This window comes from Falco peregrinus, chromosome 4 (genome assembly GCF_023634155.1).
Source record: "Falco peregrinus isolate bFalPer1 chromosome 4, bFalPer1.pri, whole genome shotgun sequence".
Classification (NCBI taxonomy): domain Eukaryota; kingdom Metazoa; phylum Chordata; class Aves; order Falconiformes; family Falconidae; genus Falco; species Falco peregrinus.
The window spans coordinates 93,901,271-93,923,295 of record NC_073724.1 but is presented as its reverse complement, the minus strand read 5'-3'; the positions used below and the strand labels follow the sequence as shown (position 1 = coordinate 93,923,295).

The following is a 22,025-nucleotide window of genomic DNA, read 5'->3' as shown; positions in this document are numbered from 1 at the left end:
AAATATTGAAACTTACATTTGCAAACACAATCCCAGTATGTTTAGATGTTTGGAATAAAGATTTTATTTCAAAGAACACTACACCTTATCTTTGCAGTCTGTCAACACAGCTGAAATACAGCAGTAATAGGCAACTTGAACAACAAAAAAAATCATAGTCCAGAATTGAAGTTACAGCAACAGCCTTTTCCCAGCACCGGCTCAGTGTAAGATCCAGCATGGTTTGCCTCAGGAGACATTCTTCCTTGGCTTTTTAAAAATGGTGCTCAAGTAAGCATGAAAGAGCTCAGGACAAATCACCCCCTTCAGAAATTCCAAGGCTGGGTCACAGGAGTTTGCTGCAATGCAGAACACAGACTTTACTCCTGAAGAGAAAAAAATTAATAAAAAACAATTTTACATCAGGAGAAGTATTTCAGAAGTTGCAATGTACCTTAATCCTAACCACTGGGAAGTTCAATTTACAAAATCCTGCTCAATATGATTCACTAAGAACCAGAGAGCCCATTCTAGACAAACAAAACTTGACAGTTCAATGCTTCTTAGCTTATTTGTTCACTTGTCTAATACGCATGATCAGCTTCTACGTAAAACTACATCAGCTGTGCATGAAAGACTCTTTTCTGGGTAAAGTGACTAGACACCACTTTGCAACTGCATTGTTTCAGGAGAACAGCATTTAATGCAGTGGATATTCACTGCTTCTCACCTGTTTTCATTTGGAGAAACAGGGCTTCAGAGTCTCCTAGGTGTCTTTGAGTTGTCTAATGTTCAGACAGAAAACAACAACCCACAACCCACAACCATTCCACAGACATTTTCAGAAACCAACTAAAAACGGCTTACTTTTTGATAAAACCCTGCATAACAGCTGATGTCTGGTACTTGGTTTTGACAACAAGGTAATGTAGATTAGTTTAAACTTGGATTGCTTGATGGGGAACAAGGACTCAAATCAGAGATCAAACTCAGCACCTCAGTAAGGTGACAGAACGCTTACTGACTTTGAACTACTTTACATTCACATCTACGAGACAAAAGCCAATTTGTTCTTGCCAAGATACCTATATTTTTATTTTCTCGTTCTCCAACTGATCTACAAATCTAGAAAGAACAAGTCAAGAAGGAAAGCATAATGAAAGATGGTAGAGATTTTTCCACATATTCCTTGAATCAAGATATAAGGCACAGATTTTAAAAGCAGTTCAGAGTGGAGAATAATCATTAGAATTCATCAGGTTTCACAAAATAAAAAAATTTAAAAGTGCAATACGTTTCTACCTTTATCTTCGAAGTAATACATACTTTTGACTATTAAAATGCAAGGCTACTGAATTGCTGACAAAGTACCAAGGACACTATTTTTTTTTATCTAAACACTTCATAGGATATTTCTATTGCCACTTTTTAGGAAACCAATTTTATAATTCAGTATGTAATCCTGCATCATAAAGAAACAGCATAAGCAAGATCAAACATTAGTAAGTGTCTTAGTAAAAACAAGTTTATTCATCTGTATTTTAGACAAATATGTAAATAGTCAGCAAAGCCTTTCTGACATGACTGTAAACTTTTTATTTAAAAAAATCGTGTTAAAAACCAATACAGGAATTTCCATTAATGTTCTAAAAAAGTTTGTTCACATCTTGAAAGAAAATACATTAGCAACATCTCCCAGCAGAATTAATCTTTAAAAAAGTAAAACTCTAGGTGCAGAGCTTTTCTACAGTATAGTATCCTCTACGTTTTAATTTAATCACAGGATTGAATATCATTCATCTCTATTGTCTCTAGAACACGATCAAGAGTTTATCTTAAATAGATGATATTCAATAATGTGTTACACATTGCCACAGGTACTAACATTATTAGAAGAGTGCACAACCCAATTTCACTAACAAAGCAAGACCTTTCTATATGCTGTGTCATAATCCTTCCTAACCAATACAGTTAATTTAGCTCTATGCCTTTAAAATCATTTTCCAAGGAAAAATACTAAAAAATCCATGGTCCAAATTCTGCTCCCATTTATATTCACAGGGTAACATAAGCACCATCAAGTTGTGGTTTATAGGTGAAAAGCATATAGAGAACCAGTTCATTTTTGAATATAAGGGAGAGAAGAACTTGACCCATGTCTGTAAACATTCACAAAAGTCTGCAGTCAAAAGTGCCAGATGGGCAGCCTATCCGCAGTACAATTATTTCATTTGAAGAGAGGTGTGGGGGCAGGGAGAATGTTATGGAACATTATTTTAGAGGCAAATTAAAATGCTTTTATTTACTTCAGAAATACATATTCTCAGCTAGCTAAACCATACTCCAGTAAAACATAATCCACTTCTACCCAAATACAGTAAAGCATCATTTCCTAGCTCTCCTGGTCAGATTCAGACAAAGGAGTATGCAATTCAGCAGCAAGCCCATGACAGTATCTCAAAATGTAAGAAACCCCCCACACCCCTCTGATCTAGCCTCCCCTTAACATTCTGCTGATGCTAACAGGAGATCCTCACACACCTAAGAAAAGATCCGAAGAACCATAAACTGATCTTGATCTATGCACACACAAGAAGTGTGTAACTGGACAAAAGATCATCTACAGCTTTAAGTATCTAGTTTTGGTCTAGATCTCATTCTATATTAACCACATATACCATAGAAAACATAACAGGATAGGTTCTTATACACACTATTAAGTATACTTGTTCTCCCCACTTAGTTTAACAGCCATTTGCTCTATTTACATAAATGTCCATCTGAATGTTCCTGATCCTGTACAACACCGAACTTTCAACTCATAAGCTAAAAGGAGAGTCAAGGATGCTCAGCAATCCACAGGATCAGACCCTGAATCAATTGAATGCAATCACAAATCAGGTTTGACATCTGACACAATCTCCTGGAATCATTTTATCCTCATGTTTTCCCCCTCTTTCCCCAATTCAGACCATGCTCCCACTAATGCGGAGATAGCCTTCAAAGTGAATAGGATCATGCTCTGTCAAGCAACCACTGCAGTCTTTAAAAATGTCTGGGATTTATTGCCATCCACTCTGGGGCAGACTTGTCTGCAATGAAAATGGTGTTCCTGGTGTTGACGGATAGTTAGCAAAACCTTCAGGCTGAGCTGTATAGTTCTCCAGAGCAGAAGCAGAATGTGCCTTCAAGGAAGAGAAGAAGTTAGGGAACAGCATTGATAAAAACAAAGAAACAAACAAAAAACTGTATTAGGCAAAATTTCAGGCATAATACCAGTCCTACTCAAGCCAAAGCAAATAAAATATAATCTGAAGTGTGCAAAGAACAGAGATGAGCGATGCACCTGTATGCAGATGTTAAAATGTAGTGCAACTATTGCTCTGAAATACCAGAGAATGAGGAAAGCAGTTGGATTAAGAGGGAAAATGAGGAAGCATTAACAGCATACTTTCCAGTGGAGTAAGCACCAGCTGATTTGGAAGGCATAGCTTAATCAGGCGCTGTAGTACTTCACTGACTTCAAACCTTCTCTTCATTGCTTGAGTAAGCCAAGTGTTAATTTTAGTGAACAGAACTTGTAAACAAGAAAACTGATGTCTCCCTAATGCAATCTGCATACACAGATTTCTACAAATTACATAAATTCCTGAGCTGCAAAAGCAGCATAGCCTAGACAAAGTAATTTACTTCTTCCAGTCTATTTCCCCTGATATTCAAAAGATACCTGACAATATCCTGCACATTGAACAGTACTTAAGACACATGCTCCATTTCACAAACTTATTGTGTCACAGAAGAAAGAAAACATTAAGTCAAGACACTCAACTGCCTCTTTCAGTATTTTGTAAAGAAGGACAAATTTCCTAACAGAATCCTTAATCTATACAGAGGCCATATTTAACAAAAGGCAAACTGAACATCTAAATACAAACTCCGATGGTAATTTCAGTTAACTTGTGTAAGTCAATGACTGAAACAAGTTGTTTCATGGACAAGAGAGATGATGAAACTACACATCACCTAAAGCCACCTCAAGCTTCTATTACAATTGCAATTGTGGGAGCTATCAACAGAAAGGCACAACCACAGCAGAAACAAATTCAAGACAATCTGATTGTGCATGTAGAGGCACATATAACTCACAACAAAGTGGTTTTCCATGTAGAACTTTAAGTATTAAAGAGTCAGACAGGAAACGAGCACAAATTTTGCAACTACATGGTCAGCTCATTAGATTTAATCTAGCAAAAATTTCACTTGCAAGTCTTTTTTCTTTTACTCCTTCCCATTTTACAAGACTTTTCAAAAAGCATTTAATCCCATTCATGATGTCCAGAAGCACGGCACATTGGCCTTGAATAAGAAGTTAATGAGTTGTTCTTTATTATCACCCTTGTAATCGGTTCTCAAACAGGTTAGGAGTTTTAATCATTTACTGACTTAAACTAATCCCACTAAGTTAACACGCAAGTACGTGCTCAAATGATCACAGGAAGCAAAACAGTATTAAGAAATAGGCATGTTACCTGTAGTAGCGCTGACTGTGCTGCCGCACTATGCTGCAATTCCTGTAAGGAAGATTGTGCGGCACCTTGGGGAAAGCCAGGGATACCAGGGAGAGATAAAAGGCCAGGAAAAACTGCATTTCCTGGTGTCTGCAGTCCAGAAGTCAAGCTGAAAGAACGGCAAGATGCGGCTATTATTAGGAACATCATGTTTTGTCCTATGTTTCTCTCTCTACAAGCTTGTCTCTACAGAAGTTACAAACCCACCTCTTTTTCTAAACCTCATAAGGGCCAGAATTTCCAAACAGAAACCCAGTGTCTACCCACCTACAAATTATTCATGCACACACAAACCAAGACTGTCTGGAGCACAATTAAGAAGGGAACTCACAAATTTCTGTACCTTGGCTGTGCCTACAATTTGCACAGAAAAAAACTTTACAAAGTCAATGCTGAGTACTTCCTTAAAACATAGGAACATCTACGATATTGTCTGCTATTACCTGGATGTGTCAATGGATGCCCACGTGGAATCCATTCTTGTGAAAGCCTAGGAGGTGCCAAGTATCCTTATCTGGGAAATAAGATCACTCAGCACCTCACTGGATTAGACTGTTGTAACAGGGACTACCGAGGACAACCTATTTAGTAACTACTCTATCAGTTTCTAAAGACAGGTGGAAATCTGCTGGTGAACTAACTTTAAAAATTAACTGTAATTATGAACTATGGGTGAAAACAATGTCTATGCCTCAGTAAAATCAGTGTTTTGCTCAAGAGAAAAAGAAACAGTTCTGACCTCCTTCAGAAACAGAAACATACCCAGCCTGTGCAACAAGTGCAGAGTTGAAGTTTGAGCTAAAGGCCGAGGCAAACCCTGGCAGGACCGGAGCCGGAGATGGGGCTGTGGCAGCTGCCGGCAACGGTGCAACTGCTGCTACTGCAGAAGATGCCTGGAGGCCAGGGAAAGAAGGGAGAGCAGGAGTGACAGAGGGTGTGTTAGAGACAGGAAAACCAGGGAAGGATGGGTTTGATGATCCCAGAGGTCCCTGGGCAACAGAAAAAAGGGAAGGGACGGCACTGGACAAGTTAAGCGAGAAGGGTGGAGCAGAGACTGCTGCTGAGGCGGCGAGTCCTGAGAGTACGGCGGCAGTGGAATTCACATGAGGGGCAGACACAGCTGAAGCGGTTGTAGACGGAGTAGCTAACAAAGACCCTGGCAGAGTGACGGGTGGTGTAAGTGCTGGATTACCAGTAAAAGCAAAGTTACTGGTTAGAGACGTAAAAGGAGGAAGTCCATTGAACACAGGGGCAATGGGAGCAGAGGAGCCATGTGGGGCGAGGGAAATGGAAGCCAGAGAACTGGAGTTGTTTAGGGGAGCACTCAAAGAGGAGAGACCCGATAGCGCCGGATTCAGCGAACTGGGCAAACTGACTGGCACAGAAGCTGCTGAGGTGTATGCACGCCCGAGCGCTGACAGTCCTATAGTGCCATGAGAAGGGCTAGCCGAATGAGAAGGACCTTTGAAGGCCGAGAGGGTAGGACTCATGGGTTCTGTTTTGACCAGAACTGGGATACTTGTGGCAGCTGGGGCTGATGAGAGCTGCTGATCAGAATTAGTAGGGCTTGCGCCATGCAAGAGGGAGGCTGATGAGCCACAGTTGACTGGCATAATTGATGGCGAAGTGGCTAAAGGTGACTGTGCAGGCAATGTTGGAGGAGTGGAACTAGAATTGGCTACAGATGGGGATGGAAGACCTGGAAAAATGGCCAGCCCGGGCGTGGAGGAACACTGTGAGGTGGGGGTGGCTGATGGGGTGTAACATTTGTTGACAGAGGAAGTGGGAGGGTCAGAGCTTTGATTAGCAAGAGCAGATAAAGAAGCAAGCTCACTTGTCATAGCAGAAGGTAAAGCAGATGAATTGATTAATGAAGTGTCATTTGATGTCAGAAATCCCTTTAAGACAGACAAAATCGGGTTAGGCAAGCTAAGCGAACCAGGAATGGTAGTGGCAGGAGGATTAGCAATTGTAGATGGAACAGGACTAGAAATCCCTTGGGCGTTGGGCGTCAAGGACAAAGGGAGGCCGGCAAAAACTGATGACAATGGAGCGGGGTTATTAGCGGAAGCGATTGAAGAGGTTGCAGAAAATGGGAGGCCAGCAAATGGTGCTGTAGCAGATGCGAAAGCTTCAGTAGGAGCAGGTGTGGCACACGGTGTGGAAGAACCTTGCGGAGCTGGCGTAGCAGTGGGTATAGAAGCCAGCCCAGAAAAAACTGCAGGGATAGGGGTAGAGGTTGCACTGTGAACAGATGTGACAGGAACACCAGGCAATGAAAGGGATTTGATGACAGTAGGGGTTGGGGTGGATGGCTGAGATGTATGGATGGAAGAGACCTGTCCTGGGAAAACAGGAAGGACAGGGGTAGACATGTTCATCCCAGAGATGAGTGGAGTTGCAGGTGCTAATGGATGGCTTATTGCCTTGACAGGTGATGGGGTAGGGACTGGAGTAGCAGCAGGTGTTGAAGGATTAGAACCATGAGGAGTAAAGAGCTGATTCGCTTGTGCAGAAAAAGCTGCAAAGAAACAAAACTGGTAAGAATACTTGAAACTGTCAGAAATGTTTGAAATCAACACAAACACATTTTATACAGCATTTCAAAATACGATACACAGGCAACAGCTAACACACAATGTCTGTATATAAACAATGAACACTGAAGTCTATGAAAACAAAACAAAAAGGTACATACAAACACATCACGCAAGTTGCACATCATGTAGGCTAACACTCCTCTTGAAAACACTCTGTGACATCTGCTACATCTCTTCATGATCTCATGCAAGACAGTTAGATACTCAAATACACTCCATAAGAATGTCTACGTGATACAGGTAAATACCCTCCCTCTGGTCACTAACATCTGGCAGTACCCAAACCAGACCTAATATTCCATCGGCATCAGATCACCTGGGCTCCTCTGCATCCACTCTCACTGAAGGCCAGAATTTCCTTCAGAACCAGTTAATTCAATGTATCAGGATTTCAAAGAAGTTTAGTCAACAACTGAAGAAAGCTGATTTCAGGTGCTGGTATTTTTCTTTCCTTCAAAATCAGGTCATTCTCTTCACTGTGTTTCCTTCAGATTTTGATTCTAAGAAGGTACACTTTTAAATTCATGTATCACACTACAGTATTAAACTAACATTGGCACTTGACTTTATCAACAAATATTTCTGTAAGTCTTTAGTGAGGTGTCTATAACTGAGGCAAGCACCTGCCACTAGGAATATCACTTTGTAAGGCTGATACAAGCTAAGTCAGAGACATCAGTCAGTCTGGAAGAAAAGAGGGAAAAACAGGCAGGCACACCGCAAATGGGAATGTGGAGGTTAATGGAAAGAAGCTGCATTTATGAACACTGTCATGTCAACAGCCTTGATATGCCTCTATCTGTGAAACATGTGGAATATGAATGTGTTAATCATTCCTTGCAAACAACCCTTGTGCTTTATTTTACTTTTAAAATAACCTGTTCAACTGTAAGCACATCACTGATCCAACCAGTCAAACTCATTACCCATAAGTCTGTAACAGCTTAAATTTCTCACTTGCCCAAATTCTACATAAACACACACAAACCCCAAACCAGAATCTTTCAAATCCTGGACCTAAACTGATATGAGAAACTCCTGTGTATCTTGAAAGCCTAAAACCCAGTAACTTTACAAAAAAACTATTTCATTTTACATATTCTTTTCCAAAAATCTAGACCAGGGGTCCTCAAACTTTTTAACCAGGGGGCCGGCGCGCGGATGCAGTGGCAGGCAGTCATCTGCGGCTGCTTGGTTTCCCCCCCCAGCCCCTGGCGGGGGGGCGCAGGGGGCTCTGTAAATACCGGGGGCCGGGCTGGGGACCCTGGGGGGCCGTATCCAGCCCGCGGGCCGTAGTTTGAGGACCCCTGATCCAGACCCAGACTGCTTGGCTCCGGATTCTGTTCTTTCCTCGTCTTGTTTCCAGGCTGAAGACCCTCCTAAATATCACAGTTGTTAATCCTGACAGCCAAGATAATCACCAGAGAAATACAGCTGCAATAGAGCCCAGGGCTGTTACTGAATTTCTCCTCCTAAGAGATGTTATTTCTTACACTGTATTCATTTAACTACATAAACTACCTTGTAAGTACATGCACACTAAAAGGGGTATATACGGATAAAGTGATTCTTTGAAACAGCAGCATTTCTGTAGAACCATCCCTGGGCCTCAAGGAGAAAAAACAAAACTTAACTTTTTTAGTACTAGAAATATTTAGAGGAGCTAAACTTATCACAGTCATTTTATCTGTTTTGGGTATTTGTTAATATGCCTGACTCAAAAGGTCAGTAGATTCTCAGTTGCTATTTGTCAAACCTAACAAAGTATTACAGAAGTCTTTGTACACATAGCTCATAATGGGATTAATATTATTTTGTACTAAGAAGTGTACAAAGCATATGAAGTACCATACAAATAGAGACAACAAAAAAATAAATCACAACTCTCTCTTCTGAAAAAAGAACTGGATTTTAAAGGGTAAGACAAAAGTGCAGGCAGACATAGTTGGATGCAAGTCTGGGATAAGACACCCTACACACGGATTTAAACAAACAATAATAACCCGTCTCTCCTGTATTCCTAGCTTCCCATTGCAACTAATATATGAAATTGAAATGCAAATGAGTTTTCAAATAGATGTCCAGAGTTTTAACTGAAAAGATATTACTGAAGTGTTTCAGTGCACTACATTGCAAAGCGTATTTTTAGTTTTTTACATGATTTCTCACACACTTATATGCTGAAGGTGTTAAAACTTTAGTGAGCTAACCCAACAGGCTGAATTTTAATATTTCAATGCTTCTAAGTGCCAAATGCCTGAGATGATTTTTTCCTCCACTCTCAAGGGGTCCTATTCCAACAGCAGTTAAATACTTAGAGGCTTATGAAAATCGCACTAAACAATTGAGTTCTTTACATTTTCTAAACAAGTAACAAAGATACAATCAACACAAAAAATCCCCCTGTGGATTTGCAATTTACCTTGATTTTGGGAAGGTTTTGCCTGGCCAGAAAGGTCCTCATTTTCTAAACACGGAATAACAGCTTGTTATTTAAAAGCAAATCAAACTCCATCAGTGAATGATCCATTCACAACAATGAATTAGAAAAAACGCCATCAACATTCTTAAAGGTATGCATGCTTTACCTGATACCACTTGATTAGCAGTGTATGGCGGAGGAGCTGGTAAGCCTGGAGCTATGACATTAGCCATTGGAACTAAGCCAGCATTGTTGTAAGCACCTAAAATAACAAATGCAATACAAATCTCAGTTGTCAGAAGAAACTGTATCTAAATGAACCGGTGTCCTTTCCTTTAAAAGAACATTTCCAAGATTGTAAGACATTCCTTCACCAAAAAGCCAGATCAGTTAATCATCCAGGCTGGATGCTGACTTTTGCCTATGTCTGCCTGAATGGCGTGCATTGTGATCCAAATTTTAGTAAGGGTAGTTCTCTTGAAAAAGACTGAAAAAGTCAGCTTTCAATTGCTTTCAGTTCCATTTTGCCTGAAAAACTCAAAGGAGAAGAGTGATTCAGAGTGTCTGCAGTGTTTTTTGGTTTTTTTCTATTCCTAACTTAAAGGCTGTTGCAACTCTCCCTTTAACATTAAAGCCTTGACAAACAAAAGACCAAAACCAGCCCTCTAACACTAGTCAGAAAATTCAGAGAAAAAAATCTCTAATACTTAGCCTATCATTCTTCAATATTTCTTTAACTGATAAGAAATTCAAGTGGGTTAGCAAATTATTTTAATATAAAATACTTATTTTACTTGACACATAAAACCCCACCATTTTCCTTCCTTATTCTTTGAGGCAACTCAAACTGTTGTATTGCTGTAGTATACAGTTCTGGTGAAGCACAGAATTGAAATCACAGGAACATATATACACTTCACAGTGGTCCTGAATGAATATTCTAAGAGCATAAGAATTTACATTTCATGGGAAAAGGTAGCACTTGAACAATACTTAAAGTGCAGTAATTTGTCATAAACAACTCCTTTCTGATTTCACACTTTCATAATAGTTCTACCTAATGTTAAGATTTCTTGCATGACAACTCTTGGCTGAAAATCAATCATTGTGTCACCCAGGAAATGTTAAACCAACACATATAAGTGGCTGAAAACAAAACATCATTCTGACCATCACTCGAAAACAATCACATTCAATAGTTTAGGTCAGCATCTGCAATCTCATTAAACACATTTTTATATATGTAAATATATATTATCAATTATGAGTTCCGTTGTCACAAGTTTGTTAAAGAAACATGCAGCCTAATAAGGCCTTTAAACCTCAAAAGCTGTTTCATATCCTAAAATGAACTCATAATTACATCCAGTCACAGGACAAATTTTGCGTCCTAACTTACTTTGGATAGGATTTGTATAATATAAATTTGGGCTAGCCTGCAAATTTCCTGTATGTTTTTCTGGGGAGCAAGTAATTTCTAAAGCGCAAATCTTCAGACTTACTTTAGCCACCAATAGTGCCCATTTTTCTGAACTGACTATAAAGAGACTTGCAGGCATCAAGGTGGTTAGATGACTCACCCATCAACATGCACTAAGAGCTCTACCATGCTTTCTTATCAAATACCTTAAAAACTCCCCGAAACCCCTAACATCAGTGAGAAGCAAGCCTCCTAAACAGAGCCCTCCTTGTTTTGCAGTACAGAATTGCACAATTAGAAAAAGCTTTCAGTTGCTGCTCAGAAAGACCAGAGTCTGACTACATTAGTACTCCAGCTTCTTCCAACGAAATGGCAACTGCCTTGCTCCCTTCCAACAATGCCTGGAATCAAATAACTGATGCACAGCAGAGCAAAGAGAAAGGAGTTTATGAAGAAAGACTCAATGTTACCTAAGGCACAAGGATAGGAACAGTCAGACCACCAAACACAGGAAAAGGTAATCACTATGTTCCTTCTGAGCCTGAAATCTACATGTTTAAACTTTTCTTTTAGGAAACTATTTTCTCTCCATAGTGATGGAGAGAAAGTAAAGCTGAAGGCAACTAAGAAACAGATTACCCCTTCAACTGAGGAACAGATTATGGTTCCTACGTATTTCCACCCAAATGCAGGTCTGTGCCTGACCATATCCTAAGTTTGGTACAACAGCAACAAGTCAACAGACTTCTCAACCCAAACCTTGGTCAAACATTACAACAATGACACAGCCCTAGTCTTGTCTAACATGCACAATGCCTCCCATAAAAGAAATAGTCTGTCATCAGAACAGGATTGTGAATTTTCCTTATGATGAATGTTGGAAAAAGAAGTCAATAAATTCCTCTTTTTATCAACTCTTGCAGTCATGACAGGAAAAGGTAGAAACCAGTACCCAGAGCAGGCTTAGGGAGCACAAGCCAATTCCAGATATGTTCATGGTCAGTGAAACTGACACTTGACACTTTTTAATTAAAAGGCAAATGGATGAAACAATAGCATCAAGCAAAAACACATAGAAGCCTTACTTGGTGCAATAGTTGCATGTGGCCGACATGGTGGGATGGGGTATGGAACTGGTTTGTGTGGATTGTAGGTTGATGGAGCCTAAATAAACAAAAAACAAACGGAAGAAGCAATAGTGAAAGCATTACCTAATGTTCCTCAGACAAAAGGCTAACATTCAGATACTAGTACAGACAGCTGTTCTTCACCGGAAAATTATGCTAGAGCAAACTGTTTCATAATATCTGTAATAGTGACTGAAAATATTTCATTCTTTCTGAAAAGAATGAAACAAACATCACCAGCACAACTTCAGATTTTGATTTAATACTGAACAGAGGTGGGAAAGGGAACTTCTTCCTGCCTTGTAGTTTTCACACTGTGCAGTCTTGGAGTGACTTCTCATTTTAAAGATTTAGCACATTTAAAACTAACAAAGAGTTAGGAAAATACCTGTCCCTTTACAATAATACATCTTAGTGAGAAATATCTCATAATAAAAGTGAAAATACAACATCTGGGCAATATTTCAAAGTGTTATCAGGTCCATTGAAAGTTTGTCCCATATGCTTAAAAATCTTGAAATACAGATCAGCTGTGTTGTTAAGAAACAAGAACCTCCTTCTAAGGCACTGCTGTAATTCAAGTTTCCAAGATGCAGGCATCTTTGATTGTTCATGTGGGAAACCCTCAGACTGTAATAAAAAATTGCATATATTGGTATCTAAAACTGCCACTAGCTCATCATGGACTACCAAAAATGCTTTTAGTTTGCTCTTCTGCTACTGCAATTTAAATTCTGCCTTCAAATGCACACACACTGTATCCACTAGAGAATCCTATCCCCCAGATATATAAATTACAGCTTCTTTTCAAGTTAAATAAAAAAATACTAGGTCATATTATCTTCCATTACAGAAGTTAAGCTTTGTTTAAATTGCTGCTGTACCATCTTCTCGCAACAAACCAACATTTTGTATCGAAGTTGGCTAGTATGAACTGGCTAGTGATTGTATTATTTATTTATTTTTAAGTTTCAATTATTCATTCATTTATTAGACATACTGGTTTGGATGGTCCGAGTATACGAGCTGCTATTCCCTTTCCTTCATTCGTACATTCTTCTGTGTCCTTTTTGATAGGGGTTCCCTGAAACACAGAAAATTAAACTGTTAATTTAGAAGGGAATCTTGCTATAGAATTTCTGACATATTTGATTTTTTTTTTTCTAAACTACATTCAAGCTTTTGAATATTCTGAAAGTGATTTTTCTTGGGAAAAAGAAACTGTGTTCTAGACTTGTAAAACTTTACGTAAGAGCATTCCAATAGCTTAATTTATAACACTGAGCTTTTCTAAAGAGACACATATTAAACAGTCCGTGTTTCTGACATAATTAGAATTCTGCATTTTGATTTGTGGACATGATAACTTACATTTTGCAATCCCTTAAGTGTTCACAGGAAATACTTAACATGTTTGTTCAAGAATTACTCTAGGATTAGCAGTAGTGTACTGTAGTGACCATATTAGTTCATCTCATCAACCTACCAGTAAGGTTTTTTACACCTCTCCTATTTCTGCCAAATATTGCTGGAGTTTACAATGTTTTCCTTATATGAACAATGTCTTATTTATGCAGTAATTTTTACTCGAAGCAACACAGAAAGAATGGGGAAATAGAAATAATGCAAGTTCCCTACAAATGTGGAATGAGTGAATACAAAAAACCCATTGATTTTAATTCCACTCCTCCTTCTATATATATGAATCCTGGTTTTGGTTATACTATAATGTATCCTAAATCAAGGATGCTGTGAAAAGCAATACCATAGGATCATGCTTACTGGGAAAATTCCATTTATGCGGCTTGGTTTGCCCTTGGGATAAGGGTTGCCAGGAATCATGCCACAGGATGATATCATAGCATGAGGAGCCTTACAGCCCGTTTTTGAAGCCTGCAAAATAATCAAGAAAGGACATTATTTGCTATCAAATTCAATGCTTTAAAGAAATTAATTACTATTTCGTAACATTTAGACTGCATGAATCAACCTACGTGGAACAATTCAGAGCTCTGTCTCAAAGCTTCTTCCCAAATAGTCCAAACAGCATGAGGTTCTGCCAAAGTCACCTATGTTTTGAATAACCCTGTTCAGATCACCTCTGATTCTACTGAATTTGGGGTTAAGCACTTGGTATTCTCCAAAACAAATTTACTGGTTTTTTCAGCATCGGGTGCAATCCTGTACCCTTTTCCATATGATCCCAATGCCTAACAAACTTTTCTTTTTTTTGCACATGTATTACACATAGCACTTATTGCAGCTGCTTCTTTCTGTCTTCCACCAGTAGTTTCCAGAAGTCTTCATGGTAAGTCCTGACCCCATAACGACCATAAGAATGGAAACAATACTGTATTTGACAGAATCAAGGACACTAGGAGTATCTTGACTACCTGTTCAAGAATTCTTCTGCATCTTTTCTTCTCTGACATATTAATTCTGAACAGATCTTCAATAAGGCGATAATTCTGAGCATCAACAATGTTGCTATAAATAAAGACATTGACAGATGATTACTGCCATTCTATATGCTATTAGAAACAATGCACTACTGAAAAGTGATCAACACTCAGCCAGTACCCAACAGTACATTAAAAAAACATTATTAGTTCATATAATACTATTATTATTATTAAAGTAAACCCCCCAGGCTTAAATATTAACTTCATACCTGTAAATAAAGCATGATATTAGAATTAAGTACCAATACAGAACAATGGACAATGACGGCTAAACTTTATGGCAAAAATTACTATGTTGACAAAATTAATTTTGCATCACAACAGTTCACTAGAAAGCTTTAATTTGATACTAGCACACAATTCCGAGCACAGCAGAAAACCTGCAGCTACTCAGTTTGCCCTTGTTTCTTTCTAGACTGGCAGAGAAACAAATTTTCATCTTATTTGCTCTAGAACGAAAAAGATTAATTGAACTCCTGACAATTCTCTCCATGCTCTGCAGAGCTAGTGAAACCTCTCACATAGTTCTAAAAAGTACCCTTCTTTCTCCTTGCTCCCCTCCCAAAAATAACACTAGACACACCAAAGACAACAACAAAATGTGCAAGTACAAGGACCCTAATGCCTGATTCTACCTGCCTTTTCCAAAACCTTGACCACAGTACCTTTACTGCTGTCAAACACTACCTGCCCCATCCAAACTGCTGAAAATAATATAATCCCAAAAAGGAGGACTTCTCATAGGAGGATACTAGAAGAAATGGAATCAGCAGAATGTTGAATGAAGACATGAAAAATGCCTCAAAGAATGGTATTAAAATGTGAATGATCTTTCAGCTTTGTTCTCTAGTTTTGATTAGCAAAGTAGTACACAGATTTGGGTTAGTATTTCTATACCATGACTCCCTTATGCTCTTGCACTGTAGAAATTCAACAGCTACAGAAGTTACCACACTTTGCCCCCACACCAGCCGAAGTGTAGCAACTGAAGAGTCTATGAGCTCCAATTCTCATTTCAAGAAGCAGAACTGGTTAGTTTAATGGGCCGCTGAACTTCCTTTAGGCTGTCCTGGTTTCAGCTGCATTAAGAGTTAATCTTCTCAGTAGCTGGTGCAGTGCTGTGTTTCAGATTTGGTGTCAGAACAGTGTTGATAACAGATGGTTTTAGTTGTTGCCAGGTAATGTTTATACTAAGTCAAGGACTTTTCAGTTTCTCAGGCCTTGCCAGTGAGAGGGCTGGAGGGGCACAAGAAATTGGGAGGGGACACAGCCAGGACAGTTCACCCAATGTAGCCAAAGGGGTATCCTGTACCATAGAACACCATCCTCAGTATATACATCAGAGAGAGTTGGCCGGGGCCTCCCAATCACTGCTGCACATCAGTCAGCAGGTGGTGAGCAATTGTATTTTGCATCACTTGCTTTTTCTCCCTTCCCTTTGGATGTTATTCCTCTCTCCTTCTCCCTCCTTTTAATTATAATTGTTGCTGCTGTTATTATTAGTAGTAGTAGCAGTATCATCATTGGTTTGGGTTTTTTTCCCTTCTCCTATTTTATTTTATTGTCATAATTAAATTGGTTTTGAGTTTTGCATTCCCTTCCGATTCTCCTCCCCATCCCTTGGGGGAGGGAGCAGGCAAGCAAGCAGCTGCGTGTTACTTCGTCTCTGGCTGGGGTTAAACCACAACAGCCACCCTGTTTTGTTTTGGTCTGAAAGAGCATTCATACAGTTTCTTAAAGCTCAACTCAAAAAGCAAGATCATGTCTATATCTTCAGTCTTACGTGTTTTACAGATATGTCATGAATTTATATGCTGCAAAATGTTCAAGCTGGCTGTAATATAAGTCTGTAATAATAATTCATAGGCAAGGCAGACATACTCAATGCAAAAAAAACCCAACCCAAAACAGAACACTTCACATAGCCCTAAACCAGACAGAAAAGTTCCAATATAAATGTATGTAAATGGCATTTTTAAGCAGCTGTGTTTAGTAAAACAAACAATCTTTCGTGTAAACATAAATTTAGAATATCTATACATCTTTTACAGACATTAGATGTGTAAATCAAGTACGTCAATTTAAGAGAACTACCTACTTATCTCATTTTTACATATCTAATATTTAGAAGGCTTTTCAAATGCAAAAGGATCAATTCTCAGAATACTCTGGTCTCAAGCCTTTTACATTTCAGTGAGCAAAAATATAAGGCCCTCTTCATTCTCTACAAGATCTGAAAAACACTGTAAAAACACTGCCAAAGTGGCAGTTTTCCAAGAGGCAGAAGCCCACACAGCAGCATGTTCAAGATTCAGATGACCTATGGAATTTTCCACAATGTCTACTTCTAATTCCTCTCTTTACAGCCCCATCAATAATGGATTTGTGCTTTACCTTAACTGGCCGCAGTGCTTCCTTCTGGAAGTATCTTAGGTTTTATATACTCAAACACTGGTAAAAACAATACAAGTTAAGGAAGTGCAACATGAGAGATACTTACGAAGCTAAGATTTCAAGTGCAATAAGTTTATCTTTACTGAATGTGAAGCAGTTGAGAATGTTAACCATTTTCGATGCCGGAACTGCCACTATTTTCTGACAAGTATGCAAGAAAGAAAAAACGTGTGTATAGAATAAGGCAATACAATTATTTCAAACTCACAATGCAACTCAGTAACAGCTTCATATCATGTATTTTTCAGTAACCATTTAATATTCTCTCCCTCCCACTGGGAAGAAGACTCTATATGCTAAATTCTGAACAAGCAATTCCAAAAAAGCACTTGCCAAAAGCAAAGAAATCAGGGAAGTTAACAATAGTTACAATGGGCTACATCTATTCTTGTGATACACAGGAAAGTAAAAGGTACTTTAATCAGAAAAGATACCCTGATTGTACGTATGAAGTTTTATATTTTCATACCACTGAAAGAGATGAAGATAAAAGGGTACACTGACCCATCAGTTGCAAAAGTAGACATCACAAAACTAAAATGAGATTAAGAAGGCAAACTTACTCCACAAAATTATGTCACAAGAACTTACATGTTGTAAAGCCTTTATTGCCTTGAGCTGTGGTTCAGCCCAGGAGAAGTACCTCAGTAACTCAACAACCTGCAACAGAAAGACCTCCGATCAATCTTTCTTATATATCAAAAAAATCACGCTAACAGCATCAGTATGACCTTTCCATTTCTGGAATACAGTGATATACTGCTAAAAACCACGTCTGTCTGCAGTGTTTGATCATCAGTGCCTACAGGCATCTACTGTTCTTTTTATTGCTAAGTATGCACCTAAAAATTCAGTGTGATGAGATGCAGTTTTTTCTATGGAAATATTGAAAAATAGATACTTACTCCTCTCTATATATTTGCATATGTGCACAATAATTGCCACAGTATTAGAATTAAAAAAAAAAAAGTCTTTCTGAATAAGCTTATGAACATTCAGTATCTCAAACAGTATATTCACCCAACATCCACAAAAAAAACCACCCAGAAGAAACAGGAAAAAAATCTACATAGTATCAAAATTGGATACTTTTAACTACATGCCAGTTTAGAAAATACATGCAAAATAATCCTAAATTCCATCACAATAAATGTTTCCGATTTTCCCCACATGACAAGGATGAAAATGTAATCATTTTGATAATAAAAACAAGTTGGAAGATTTTTTAACAGTTTCATGCTGATATAATAATGAGAACTTAGATCTCCTCAGTTAATAAAAAAGCTAATATGATTAGCCTCAGTATAACTGCAGACACTGTCTTTCTGAATTACTGAATACACAAATTAAAAACTCCCACTAAACCCGTGACACTGTTGACTTTTACCTGTTCACTAGAGAAGTATCCATGAACATATTCAATAGCTTTTAATTTGTACTCAGTCAATACAGCCTAGAAGATACAGAAAAAAAGATGTATAATTAGTCCCTCAAAAATTGTAATTATAGTACAACCATCTGCTAGGCTAATCCATTAATCTAAAAAAATCTGACCTTATGAAGTGACATTTGCATCAATTACATTGCAATATTCTAAAGTAACAGTATACTCCTTAGATAATTGAGAGTACAATGAAAAGCAGAAATGCAATTTAATTCTTCTGTTAAAAAAACCACTCGTTTTCTGATTTATTTCATTTTGCTCTTTTTTTTTGTTTGTTTAAAACTGTACTGAGAGAAGACCATCATCCCTCTTCCTTTTGCCTTGGAAGGTTTACATCAACTTTACGTTAAACAAGATAACACAGTTGATGATTCATACAATCTCTGCATGTCCCCTGTAAAATAATTAGCAAAGCACCTTATTTCAGTGAATTTATGAAGAGACTGGAGAACAAGTCTCTACAGACAGAATTAAGTATACAACAAAGCTTCCTCCAGAGGCTGATGTAGTCTTATCATTACCTTACCACAGTTCAAAACTTAATACACAATCCTACAAAACAAAGGAAGCAGAGTAGTTTAACCCAGTACTGGCCACCACTTTTCAATCAATGGCAAGACAATTTTGTTAATAACTTAACAAAATTAGATAGTCACGTGGGCTATCTAATACCCAGGGCTTCCTCCCTCTTCTCATACCCGGCTTACTGAGAAAGGTACAAGATGTAAATACAGGTTAACAACTGAATTCCTGCCCCAAACTAGTGCAAACACCTGTCTTCCCCAATTTCCAAGGCCCCCAACTATTGCTAGCTCTCATGCTTTTTCTCAACTCACCTCCAGCTTCACCCACACACCCATTTCTATCTTCTTCCCAATAGCCCTAAAAACCTATCCCTAGTCCTTCTTTTCTTTTTGTTCTTGCACTTCCACACAGACAGACGTGAACTCTCTATCACTGCAACCCATTCCTTCCTGTACCTCATTAAGACACGTTACCAGAAATGTTGAAGTCACAGGGGAAAAAGAACTTCCCTCTTCATGCTCATTTTTTCTCCTCTCCCTTCCTGCTCTTTACATATTTCTGAAAAAAGCCTGCTATGTCTTATAGCAACTTCTTTACCAAAACAAATGTCACTCTTCATCCTTAAATCAACAACTGAATGAGTTTATAATAAAAACACAAACAGAAAGCACTGCTCTGTATATTTATGAAAAACAAACAAAGCCCCAGACTGTTAATAATTGTAACTATATGCAGGGAAAGATAGAAGTAAGCTACACATTAAGACAACTAAATAATTGTTCCTGCTAATTGTAGGACTGAAAATGGAACACACCAACACAGCTGACCTGTGAATCACATAATAAAACAAGGTTCTACCAATGAGCTAGAAATTAAGTTTAAACAAAGACCTAGCAACAAAGACACAAAATAAGCATTTGGAAAATGAACATTATACTGCAATAGCACAGCTAGTATTAACACAGCACAGCACTGATCCTTATATCAACAGTAAGTTATGTTTACAGGAATACAGGCAGATAGCATAAGGAAATGTAATTGCCTAAAATCACATGTCAATACCCTTTTGTTTGAAGTCTTTAGTAATCACAGAGCGTAGTCTCAAAGGCCGCACTGCAGTAGTAATATTTGAAATATTACTCCCTCCCACCATCAATTCTCACGGAAAATACTGTTGTGCAAGTTGTTCCTTGATTTTTGCCCCCCAGATTTTCCATAAAAATTCTTAAGGTTGGGAAGGAAGTCCACACCCTGAATATCTTAGGCTGTCATGTTTTCAGCTGGTCACGCAGCATGGCACATACCTGTTTTATAAAGGAGAATTTATGACCGTGACCTTATTAAAAAATGCCAGAAAGTGCAGCTGTGATAGAAAAACCTGAGGCTTTTGAGCGCAGCTGTTTGTATCTCAATATATTCCAAAATTATAATACTACAACTGCAGCCATCACTGCATGTCATGCTGAAAAGGAGCCGAACTGAAACTCAGCTCCGTAGCACCCAAGTCGAAATAAAGGAATCTACTTCACCTACACAACCCATCGTAACAAAAAACACCCATCAGAAAAATGCTAAGGATTCCTTTCCTGCCATAAGGCAATCTTATCCAGAACAAGCCCTTCACTTTCACACCAGGACATCTTAAGCAGGATATATCGCGTTCTGCTGTGACACTTAAATCACCTCTGCTTAACTACAGCAAAATGTGACATCCCAGGTTTGTACCTCCCACATAAGGTAAGAAACCATTAATCGCAGAGGTTCTGGTTTTACTATCTCCTTTTCTACTTCCAGTATTTGGGGAACTGTTGCAACCACTAATGTCTAGCTCTCCTGTTAAAAGCAGGCCTCTGTGCAGGAAGAAACAAGCGACATGCCAAACATCGGGAAGCCCAGGTTTGTACCCCGGCTTCCCACAAATAGCAGGTATTTTGCTCAGCCCGCTTCGCAGTTCAAGAGCATACAGCAAACCCCAGGGTTTCACACCTCGAAGGAAGGTGTGCACACACTCCTGAGCAATGTGAGATGTGGCTTTGAACAAGGACAGCAGAGCACAGCTTTGAAATCAGCCCTCTCGCGTCACATTCGTGTGCTCTAACTCCTAAACCATCACATGAAAGGCAGATACCTCGCACCGAAAGTCCCAGTCTCCGGTCAGGCCAAGCAAACGCAGCCCCTCCGCCCAAATAAGAGCTACTTAATTATTTTGGCTTTCCTTCCTCATCCTCCTTGATAATAAAAATGCTGTGATAAAATTTCTTCAAGTGCTTATTTCAAATGAGTGCTCTTCAAGCACGGGGTCCCAGCTCAGTGGTAGCGGTCTGGACATTCAATCTCAGTTTTCTGAGAAAATACAAACATCTCAAAGAGAACAAGCATGTCCCAGCAGCTTTACCCTGTAATATCGGACATAAAAAAATCGAGGATACACCAGCAACACAGGATTACAGTTCATACAGGTGAAATTTAGTCTTTATTGAACGCTGAAGTGATTATTAAAGAACAAAAACACCTGACCTGGTGTGTTCATCAAAAGAAATATTCTGTCATCAAATCGTGAAAACTAACATGCAAAACGAGAAGTTACCTTTCTAATTTCATCCAGCACGGTTTCAAATGATTTCTTATCCATCTTTATTAGTTCATTCAATGCAGCTACTTAAACGTGAAGGGAAAAAAAATATCCAGGCCAAAGACTCAGAATTTTTAAACATACAGAAAAAAAAAATATATATAAAAAAGAAGAAGCAGGGGAAGAAAGGCAGCCTAGGATGCTCTCAGCCCCCGGGCGTTCAGCGCTGACGCCCTCAGAATGCCGGACCCCAGGCAAGAGACAAAGGCAGGCGGGCGCCGCTCGCCGCCCGCTCTGCCCAGCGAAGAAGGCGGCGGGGCCGGGGCCCGGGCGGCGGCAGGCGGGCGGCGGCCCCCGCAGCCCCTCGGCGCAGCGACCCCGCAGCGCCGCTCCCCTCAGCACGCGGCGCCCAGGCCCGGCCGGCCCGCGGCCACCTGCGGGCCGCCCCCGCA

At 39.1% G+C, this 22,025-nt stretch overlaps 1 protein-coding gene across 2 annotated transcripts; it reads right to left on the bottom strand.

Moving 5' to 3' along the window:
* Positions 1-46: 46 nt before the first annotated feature.
* On the bottom strand, positions 47-21,725 carry PROSER1 (proline and serine rich 1). Of its 2 annotated transcripts, none has more exons than XM_013301457.3 (13): positions 21,589-21,725; positions 18,420-18,485; positions 17,624-17,692; positions 17,079-17,173; positions 14,510-14,603; positions 13,899-14,009; positions 13,117-13,200; positions 12,075-12,153; positions 9,736-9,831; positions 9,570-9,614; positions 5,310-7,068; positions 4,509-4,656; positions 47-365 (listed from the first exon to the last, which is right to left on the bottom strand). In XM_013301457.3, exons 1-13 carry the CDS (start codon positions 21,631-21,633, stop codon positions 360-362), a joined length of 2,697 nt encoding a protein of 898 aa, XP_013156911.1. In that variant the 5' UTR covers positions 21,634-21,725; the 3' UTR covers positions 47-359. The 2 variants fall into 2 exon arrangements, with proteins under 2 accessions (XP_013156911.1, XP_005240286.1); XM_005240229.4 differs by lacking the exon at positions 47-365 and adding an exon at positions 1,483-3,164.
* Between the last annotated feature and the right edge of the window lie 300 nt (positions 21,726-22,025).

Bases quoted from the DNA above. Each gene is read 5' to 3' on its own strand.
- PROSER1 (XM_005240229.4), bottom strand. From the start codon at position 21,633: ATGGATAAGAAATCATTTGAAACCGTGCTGGATGAAATTAGAAAG. The intron at 14,010-14,509 runs GTAGTCAAGATA...ATTATTTTGCAG, and splicing joins GCAGAAGAATTCTTGAACAG to GCTTCAAAAACGGGCTGTAA. The intron at 9,832-12,074 runs GTAAGGCTTCTA...TTGTTATTTTAG, and splicing joins ACATGCAACTATTGCACCAA to GTGCTTACAACAATGCTGGC.